General features: G+C 36.0%; 1 protein-coding gene across 1 annotated transcript; it reads right to left on the reverse strand.

The window, feature by feature from the left end:
- Positions 1–155: 155 nt before the first annotated feature.
- On the reverse strand, positions 156–6,680 carry LOC125666103 (uncharacterized). Its single transcript, XM_056153243.1, has 5 exons — positions 6,450–6,680; positions 4,636–4,733; positions 2,457–2,661; positions 2,106–2,255; positions 156–622 (listed from the first exon to the last, which is right to left on the reverse strand). Exons 2-5 carry the CDS (start codon positions 4,725–4,727, stop codon positions 518–520), a joined length of 552 nt encoding a protein of 183 aa, XP_056009218.1. The 5' UTR covers positions 4,728–4,733; positions 6,450–6,680; the 3' UTR covers positions 156–517.
- Positions 6,681–10,646: the final 3,966 nt, after the last annotated feature.

The following is a 10,646-nucleotide window of genomic DNA, read 5'->3' on the forward strand; positions in this document are numbered from 1 at the left end:
CTGTTATTATCACGAGATATGCTGTATTTATTTGTGTTTTCATTATACAGACGATATGGACCATGTGTATGTCATTTCTTTGAAGTTGCCAATCATTGCCGTGTCCACTGATGTGACCCATACAGGTATAGCTGCAACAAGTCCAAGAGGGCGAGTAACCGTTAGTCATTTATTAACAATACTGTACAAAAGTATTTTATTCTTGAGATTCATTCAGATTGACGGTAGTGAATGACTAATGTCTGACATATTTACAATTCAAGCCATGCGTCTTACAAAGCATCCTTCAATCGCAGGCACACTTTAGGACGGTATAATATTAACACATGTATACACACTTAGGTACAACATTATATTGCCAAGACACCATAAAATGTGGAGATATTCACGACAAACAAAACTGTCCGAGCTAACTTTGCCAGAGTAGATATGGGGCCACCTTAGAATTGGTGGAAGACAGATAATGGATGCACCAATAGTGATGATGACGAACACCGGCTTCCTGTCATGTGACTTATCACGTGTTGTGACACTGTGATACCGCATGATAGCGAGGCTCGTCAGCAATACCAGTGGAAGTATCAAAATTGCGTAAGCATCCTTCAAAGTGGGCATGGTATTTCTGGAAATAAGAGTTAATGTGCATTAGGTACAATTACTCAATTTTGATGTAAAAAGTACTGACAGCAACCGTAGGAACAAATAAAAGGACACAGGTTCATAAATTTTAAAGATGATTGGTACCAGGGCGTTTCTGCGAGACAGTGTTCTATAGGCTAATTTCACAAGACACACACTCAGACGAAAAATAGGTCCTTGTTTTAACTCCGGACTCATCTATCAGATATCTTTGATATGTATTTGTCATTTTGGCAAAGAGCTCTTGGCATGTTTATAAAGACCCTGAGATATTGGTGGGTAATTGTAACGTTCTATAGTTTGCATTTCTACACAATGGTTTAGACGGGTGGTGTAGCGCTTCCTGTGTCGAAGCGTCAGGTAACAGTCGTTATTAATTATAGAGATGTAATACGTACATGTCTATTTGATTATCAAAAGTATATAAAACACACCCAAACTATAACCGTCCCACGCTTGTATTCTAAAACCTAATTCCGATTTTGACAGTTGGAAATTTGGAATTAAACCTCCCCCTTTATTACCAATTTCACTGCCACTCTTTCAGCTAAATTGACATTTGTGGCATGCTATTTATAGACGCTTGTACCCTGTACTCTTGGATCTTGGTGGGATTTTTTCCTTCCGTCACGATTTCTGTGGATATTTCAATGAAGCTTTTCTCGTATTCGGAGAAGTGACTGGGCTCCATTACAAAATCAGGAAATGAACGATAGAACTTTGGCTTTTGCGATCAGTTGTGTAGTTTTTATGAATGAAATTTCGAACCCACTAGGTGTCGGGTAACGACCTCAATAATAAACATCGACAGGGAACTAAATATACTTCTTACTCGAGTGTCCTCAAAAAGCTTCTTATTGACGCGAAAATAAAAATATTCCGGTATTCCGCTTCACTGGTCTAATATAGCTTCAATAGAAAAACAGAATTTTACAAAAAATGCCACACCCAAAAATTGCACGCGTCCTCTTTTTTAAACAAGATACACGACCCTACATTTTACGAAGAGATTACAAGCTTTATCGATTTAATCTTTCAGCATGTAAGCGATATTCTATATTTCTCAATTTCCTTAACATGGTTTCACAAATTTTCATTGACAAAAGAATTATCATTGATTAAATTTCCGATACGCCCCTTTTTGCAACCCAAGAATGAAAGTTTTTTTATGGGTCATACTTCAAAAACGTTCTTTACTACTTTCTTATACGACCTGAAAATCAAACAAATCAATGAAACGGAAAGTTTACAAATATATCTCCTATATCAGTTACTTTTGAAAACTAAATTAAAATGGATCTTTTTGAAAGTAGTTTATTTTATCTTTTAAACGCATCTAATGGAGTCTTATTATGCTCCTGTGCATTTCTGAAATTATATTAAACGGTGCTTTCATGCATGCACTGAACACCATCTTTCCCCGTAATTAGGCTGGTGTTGTTAACACTTGTACAGCTGTAAAATACCTGTAGTGGGCTTGTGTGTTTCCGGTCCTCCGGGAGAAGTCCGCCTAAAACAATGGACCGGAAGCCTTTGCACTCTACACGAAAGTTTTGGAAGAAACGTTTTCCGTCAATTACCAATTTCCCTCGTGATCTAGATCTTTCAAATGAAATCTGAAATTACAATATCAAGGACTTAAAAACCTAACTACCAATATGTATATATTTTTAATTTTTTTTCTTGCACTTTGGAATATATTTGCATTAAGCGAAATTAATAATGCATATTAAAATCCGTTGGCGTCTTAAGCAAAATGTACACAATACGTATGTCTTTAGAATTAGCGTTGATATGAGTACAGTCCGGTATCATACTTTGTGAAAAGCCCTGTCGTTGGCTACAATTCTTGGTACAGTCAACATGGCGTTGAGGTGACGACACTTGATATGGTACCGGAAGTAGCGATTGACGACCTCCAGGGCAATGAATTCGGATTTATCGGGGTTGTGGTGTCTTGATGCCATGTAAAACACCACTCCGTTTGATGAAGTCGCGTTCATCTCAAGTGAGAGTATATGTCTGTGAAGTTAAATACAAGACGTATATAGAAGCAGGCCATATGTAAACAATGAATAATTTTGGTTTAACGAAACTGGGAGAAAAGATGCGTGTTCGGTAGTCGAATACGCGACTGGAATTTAAATATCCTTTTCTTTTTAATCTTACTTGCTACGTTTTAACAGTGATCACCTAATTGACATGTAACCACACTGTATAACATGTAGCGTTACTTGAATGTGAACTATCGACAGTTTAAAGAGCACTAGGGTGTAAAGGACACTCGAATGGAAGACATCTACTTCTGCCAACTTCATAGAAATAACATGGCTGTACCTGAAATCGAACCCGTGGCCTCTGATTTAGTAAGTCAGCTGCTCATCATATATCAATGCGAACAAGAAACCCCATGGGCCACATCACTCACCTGAGTCACACCTTGGCCCATATCTAAATATTTTTCTTATATATTCGCATGTAAAAGTTTGGTCCCTATTGTGGCCTGAACCTACCTCGGGGGCATGATTTTTACAAAGTTGAAACTGCACTTTGTCAGGAAGCTTTCATGTAAATGTAAACTTCTTTGGCCCAATGGTTCTTGAGAGAAAATTTCTAAAGATTTTCTCTATATATTAGTATGTAAAACTTCGAATCTCTATTGTGGCCTCATCCTACCCCCCCCCCCCCCCCCCCGGGAGCCATGGTTTTAACAAACTTGAATATGCACTATGTCGGGAAGCTTTCATGTAAATTTGTACTTTCTAGTCCAGTGTTTCTTGAGACGATGAGACGATTTTTAAAGATTTTCCCTATATATTTACATGTAAAACTTTGATCCTCTATTCTGGGTCCATCCTACCCCCGGGGGCAATGATTTTTACAAACTTGAATCTGCACTATGTCAAGAAGCTTTCATGTAAATGTAAATTTCTTTGGTCCAATGGTTCTTGAGAAGATTTTTAAAGACTTTTTTTCTATATATTAATATGTAAAACTGTGATCCCCTATTGTGGTCCCATCCTACCCCCGGGGGTCATGATTTTAACAAACTTGAATTTACACTATGTAAGGAAGCTTTACTGTAAATTTCAGCTCCCCTGGCCTAGTGGTTCTTGAGAAGACGATTTTTAAATGGCCCCACCCTATTTTTGCATTTTTGTGACTATCTCCCACTTGAAGGGGACATGGCCCTTACTTTGAACAAACCTGAAAGCCCTCCACCCGAGGATGTTTTGTGCCAAGTTTGGTTGGAATTGGCTCAATGGTTCTGGAGAAGAAGATGAAAATGTGAAAAGTTTACGCCGAGGACACCGACAGACAACGGACAAACTTTGACCAGAAAAGCTCTCTTAAACCTTCGGCTCAGGTGAGCTAATAATAATTACACCCCACCAACCCTTTGCAATATTACCGAAACCTTAGATTGTTCAGCATTTCCGCAGCCGTACTCGGTTGTTCCTTAACATCTAAGCGATATCCTCTAGACCAAAGATCCACCCCTTTTTGGAATTTTAGTGAAATCCGTCCGCAAGTTAAAGAAGCATCTTGCTGACAAATAGGCATGGAGATGATGTCCACTGGTGACTTTTTTCCCGCTAGCAATTTCAGTAATTTTTCATAGTTTTGAATATGTATGAAAATGTTTAAATAAACCATTGGGATCAAGCTAGACGTCAATGATTTCAAAACCCGTAATTGAATCGCGACAATTACGAGAATATATTTCATTTTAATGAATATTTAATGCCCTACAATAAAAGGGTACAAAATTATTTCAAATGAGCACAAAGATGGAATTGACATATTCTATCAAAAAGTGCACTTTTCTTCTTCGAAACGTCTCCCGTTCGTGTTCATTACCCAATCAAGGGTAATTATAGGCGACAAATTATTTAGCCAGTGTAGCGTTAAACCACAGTGAGCTGGCAGGGTACGACAGGAAATGGAGGGGATGAGTAAACGTGAGTCATGGCAAACATACAAGTGGATTCTTACCCGTCTTCAAAAGGCTTGTGTAATCTGTGCAGCCTGATCGAGCTCTTGGCGATGGGCTCAATGTAGACGCCCTCTGATGTCAAAACATTCATCCTCGACTAAAATAATAAATATTGCATATTTTATATTTTGATCATGCAAAAGATATGTTCATCGAACATCTGCTTGGAAAGGCACATTGTATTTGCAAAGCAATCCATATGCAAGACCTTTGAGATGATTTGATTAACACTTTAAGGAGAGAGGTCCTGAATGGACGCAAAGAGAAGAATTGTTAATCGCTATCATACTCTGTATGTTTTTGTTGTGTAGGTAAATATCATTTGACATCGTTTCTACACATACTATTACAGACAGAAATATGTCGTGTGATTTCTTGTGTTCAAATGGGCATCTTCACATTTTTTACCCTAATTGTGAAACGATCTGAGTTTGATCTCCGAAGGGGGTAGATTAATGCCCGACTGTTCCCTCCTACAAAGTGTTTTTGTTTCGTTTTCCTTATTTCAATGAAGTATGGACATTGCTCGTAATCCTGATAAGTGGCTGCTTATTTTCCTTCAATAGTGTGAAATATTTCAGTGTTTTATGTACAACAAATGGCATTTAATCTGTGTAAATTGTAATTGTGACTCAGCTAAATGTCTCTGGATTCGCCAATACGATGTTGATGTTGACATGTTTTCTATCAGGTCGCCTCGTGCATTTTTCCCGCGCAGGGGAAGAAGTTGACCAATAATATGACTGGCCTTTCGCCAGCATCCATTAGTCTTTTCTATAGGTAGAATGTATAAATCTGGTCTCTCCTGTTGATACCCCCTGCGTCCTTTCCGATAAATATTGGCATAAGTAGATTATCTACACAAAATACCCCCTTCGTGATAGTTTACAAAATTAGTTAAAAGCAACTCGTGTTTGTGTTTCAACAAAGCATTTGTGTCGCCAATTCTTTAAAATGTGTAATGTAAAAGAAAGAAAAAATGGAGAGAAAGAGAAAGGGGGAGAAAACAGACGAAAAAGGAGAAAAGGCTGCAGTTAAATTTGATATAAACGTAACTTGCGATACACGTATCACGTTGAAGCATCATTAGCGTCATGAATAGATATCAGGAAGTATGCCCGCCCGGCCCCGATCATTGCATCGTCTGCTTTCTCGCAAAGACCGAGGTCAGGCATATTATGAATGGCGTTGTATTTGAGTGGGACATATGCCTCCTTTTGTTGACAAAGCAATGTAAAATATGCATGTATAATGAATAGTACCAAGCATATGTAATTATTGATATTATGTCAAATATAATAACATCAATAGAGGGTTTCAAGAATACAATATGCAGACTCGTGATGCTTAGCAATCAACCATCGTCAAAACACGTGTCGGTCTTTTCCATCAGAAACATTGATTATATATATATATATATATATATATATAAAGCACTAAATAATCACAACTAGGTACTGAAAATTTTCGCCCCAGCCCGAGGTCGAACCAGCGACGTACGGCACCCACCGCCTAGCAAGATTGTCAAATCGGCCGAGTGGACTTACGCACTGGTTTGACAATCTTGCTAGGCGGTGGGTGCCGTACGTCGCTGGTTCGACCCCGGGCTGGGGCGAAAATTTTCAGTACCTAATTGTGATTATTTAGTGCTTTATATATTAATTAATTGATTATCACATGTATCGTTTAGATCCTAGGGGTAAACGTAAGGTTGGGTGTTATAATTGTTTGTTTGTGCTTTATATATATATATATATATAATATATTCATTTCATCCGGATGTCATTTCATGATAGAAACCCTTCGAACTCACGATTTCGCTTCTTTTTGTAAACCAATATTTTGGTGAGAGGGACTACGCTCCCGGACCCACAAGAATATTCGCTCATTACACTCCCTTTGACTCATGGATCCGCCCCTGCTGATATTCAGTAAATAAACTATTTATCGCATATCGACATAATGGGTATCTTCGTTCAGCGTTGGACATCAGCATATACTGTATTTGGTATGAAAAGTAAAGATTTTATGCAAGTCTCAATTTCTTAACATTTTTATAATTGATCGGGTTAAATGCGTTGGCGAAACGCTTTAAAACGAACGAAATTGCAAGATGTAAGAACAATGTTACTATGGCAACATCCCTTCCGAAAAAAAATATTATTCATTGTCTTTGCAAATAGCTGTCAAACGTCGCACAGTGACGTCATCAATACCAAAATTGAGATGGAATTTGGAGGAAAATGTGACGTGAAAAATAAGCGGAGTAAAATAACTACAATGTGCCAAAATCCAAAATGAACAATTTTCGGTATTTGAATTGTTGAAGCTTCTGTCATATATAATTTCCTGATATAATATTAATGTAATAGAAAAGCTCATTTGATAATAAACTAAAATTTATGAAATAAGAAAAATGGTTGCATTTGTTGTAGGATAAGTTAGTCGATTTTCTGGGTCTTAAAATTATCGTTTCTGAGGAGTGGGTATTTTGCATAGTTTAACCTCTAGTTTTAATTGAATTCCAAGGAGAAATATAAAAAGCTAGTAGGTTTATATCATCAAAATAATCACCAAAGTTAGCGATATTGTATAATTATTTCGGTTTAAAAAAAACCCAACACTTTTCGTAGACTTGCAAAATATCCTAAGTGTCATCAGTCCTGTTTGCCTAACGTGAAGGCATGCAATTTTGACGTTGCGTTCGGCAACACTAGTATCGTGCATAACGTATATAGAATTTTCCCCTATTCACCAATGTGTTCCGAATTTCTTTTTGAACTTAATAAAAAAAACCATAATAGGACAATTTTCAGCATTAAAATTAATGAACATTTCGTCTTATTCCCTTATTGCTTGACTAGCATGTGTCGAGGAGTTAGAAACATAGGAGTCTCAGGGTGATGGTAAACAATGTACTTTGAATTAATGCAACTTTAACGTAATTTTATTCTTTTTATCTTTTGGAAAATTTCATAGTGCGGATCGGACATACAGTTTTGTTAAAATGTCTAACACTGCGTCTATGCCGTTGATATCATGGGGGTATTAAACAATGGACACAGATGATAATTTGCATAATCGGCAACGATAATATAGAAATTACCATACCCTTCCATTGTTCTTACACTCCCCTAGCATACGTGTATTAGATTATAAACCCCCCCCCAAAAAAACAAAAAACTAAAAAAACTAAAACAAAACAAAATAACAACAACAAAAAACCCCCAGCAAGACTCTTAATCGGAATTTTTCACACATGTGCAGTTTCTCCAAAATATCTGTCTAACTACTTGTTAATGAGTACACACAGGTAGAGAAAAGTTGTAAAAATGTTTGAACAACACTATTCTAAGATTATCATAAAACATTTGATTTTTAAACCATTCATTATTCTCTCTGCGTTTTTTTTGTTGTTGTTTTTTTTTTGGTGTCCAATGGACTGTTATGTAAATAAGCATGTAATGCTATTGTTGCACTACTTCCTGCGATTCTGAATTTTTGTAAATTAGATTTTTTTTTCACTTAACACCATTTTAGGTTATAATCCCGTAATAACTATAAAAATGTGCTTTTCTCGCAACAAACATTTACAGGAGCTGAGGTTTTAAAGTTTGGTGGGTTTTTCAATTTTTTTTTTCATTGACGTCAATGACTTTTCAGAATTTATTAGATTAAGGGAAGTTTTTTAAATTGAATCAATTCCGTATACAACAAGGTGTTATAATCCAAAGTTCAAAGATAAAATCTTGACTGAATATTTAACGCAAGAAATCTATTACATATCATACATTGGGGTCGACTTCATTGTGCATATACCCATGTTATTTCGATACGGAAATGTTCAAAAACTTTTCAATCAATCTTTAAAAATAAACATAAACATGCGTTTTACTCCTTTTGCAATAAAACATTAAATACCTGTTTATAATAGATTTGAAAAAAAAAAAAATGTTCAGCAGTTAAATTTCATATGAATAATGAAACTTACCGAGCATAGTCCCAAAGTTGTAGATCCCTCCTGGCCCTGAGCGAAACACAGAAGTAGAAAAGCTATCAATAAGGAAAGTTCACGTGCAATCCCCTCCATATATGCAGACGCGTTCATTGTCACTCTATATATGCACTCCTAACGGTTGTGTTGGCCGTCTTTTTCCTTCGGCAGATCTAAGTTAAATAGGACATGTGCGTACTATATGTATACACTTATGAGCGCAGTGATTTCATATGATTTACATATTTATGAATGAAACGGATTTTCGGAAGTCTTCCGTGATAAAAAAAAAATACGTAGTTGTTCCAAATTTGGAAATCACAAGTTTGCGGTAGGCACACGTAAACAGAAAACGGGAGTCAATGTATTGATTTAACATTAAATAAATATTAAATTGGCGGTTTAAAAAACGCATCCGCATACCACGTGAACGAAGGTGTATTCGATTTTTCCCCCCGTGAAAATGTTGTGCAAAATATTTAACTAGGCAAGATAAAACTCTCGCTGACAAGCTTTGAATTTTATTACATTTTGTGAAAATACCCGAGTGTTTATATTAAAGGAAAAAATACTTTGGGATCATATTTTAAACATAAAGTATTTTTAAAATACTGGGTTTTAGATCACGTTTGACCACGATATTTACAAAATACTGGGACTTGTAACTATTAACTAATTCATTTAGCTTTCACTGATACTCTCTCACAATGAAGTCTTTATCTATTCACAAAGTTAGGCATTGTCAAAAAGCGCACACAAAAGCTCATTAAACTTAAAACCATCTGAATTTTGAACAATTTGGTCAGTCAACCTAATGAATAAAACTATAATCTGATATTATCAGAGATAAGCCACCCCTCTAACATTCACTCACTTTTAAATGACTTGACTTGCTCAGACCTTAATTACTGACTAGGCTTCAATTAATTTCTCTCGATCATTGAGTAAAGTGTAAATATAAGACATATTTTTGACACATTATTGTGCATGGGTTACATTTTCAAAAATAGAAATTCATGTTTCCGTTTCTATCGTATTGGTGTGGGCGAACACTTGAGAGTGAATCACTTTCCGACCTAAATTTGTACGAGGTCTTATTTTAACAACTCAAACATTTTAAAGGTTGTCCTGAAAGATCACAAAATGCGCATATTTAGTGTTCGCTCGAAACTTGAAACATAAATGATTACGTAAATGATATTTACTGGATATTAACATTCTGTTTTTTAAGTTAAATGTCTAGAGTGTCCGTATCTTGGGGTAAATATATGTATAATCAATGAAGATTTCTTCATCATCGGTTTCCCCAGTTATGCAAAATTTCTCCTGCTTTATTTGTTTTTCTAATCCCATAAAACAAAAAATTAACTGTGCACATAATGGTAATGAGGTCTGCATATTATATTGACCTATCTGTGACCCCAACAAAATGCACATCATGGGCCTTAGTAGTCTACAAAAATCGGAAGCTTTGTGGAAAAGATGATGCAAGTGTGCATTATTCACACCCCCTCCCCCTGAACTTCATGCCCTTTTATAGTTTGTTTAATTCTTCTGATTCTAGTTATAAGCAACATTTGTGTCAAGTATAAGCTAGTAATATTGCTCAATTACTAAGTCCTGTTTTTTTTCCCTCAAAGCTTAAACCAAATTAACAGTTTTGAAATGATTCAGAAACAAGATTGGACTATTTTTAGAGGTTTCAGTCCTACTCTATGGGTCCCAAGGGCATGGGCCATGAAATTCACATTTTTTGTTTCCCTACACTAAAAGATATTCCACAGTAATTTTGGTGAAAAAAAGGCCAGGTAGTTTTTGAAAATGTAAGTCAAAATTGTTCAAAAGTTAACAATGATAGCACCTGAACTAATATTTCTTTTTTTTATGGGCTCCAAGAATTTGATATCATAAACATTTTTTTTTTTTATTCAACTTCCTTCTCCAAGGTATTCACGTATTTAGAACATATTGCTCAATACTGATCTATAAATCCTTCAAAAGTCAACAGGTGTGGGA

The sequence above is a fragment of the Ostrea edulis genome, chromosome 1, assembly GCF_947568905.1.
Source record: "Ostrea edulis chromosome 1, xbOstEdul1.1, whole genome shotgun sequence".
NCBI lineage: Eukaryota > Metazoa > Mollusca > Bivalvia > Ostreida > Ostreidae > Ostrea > Ostrea edulis.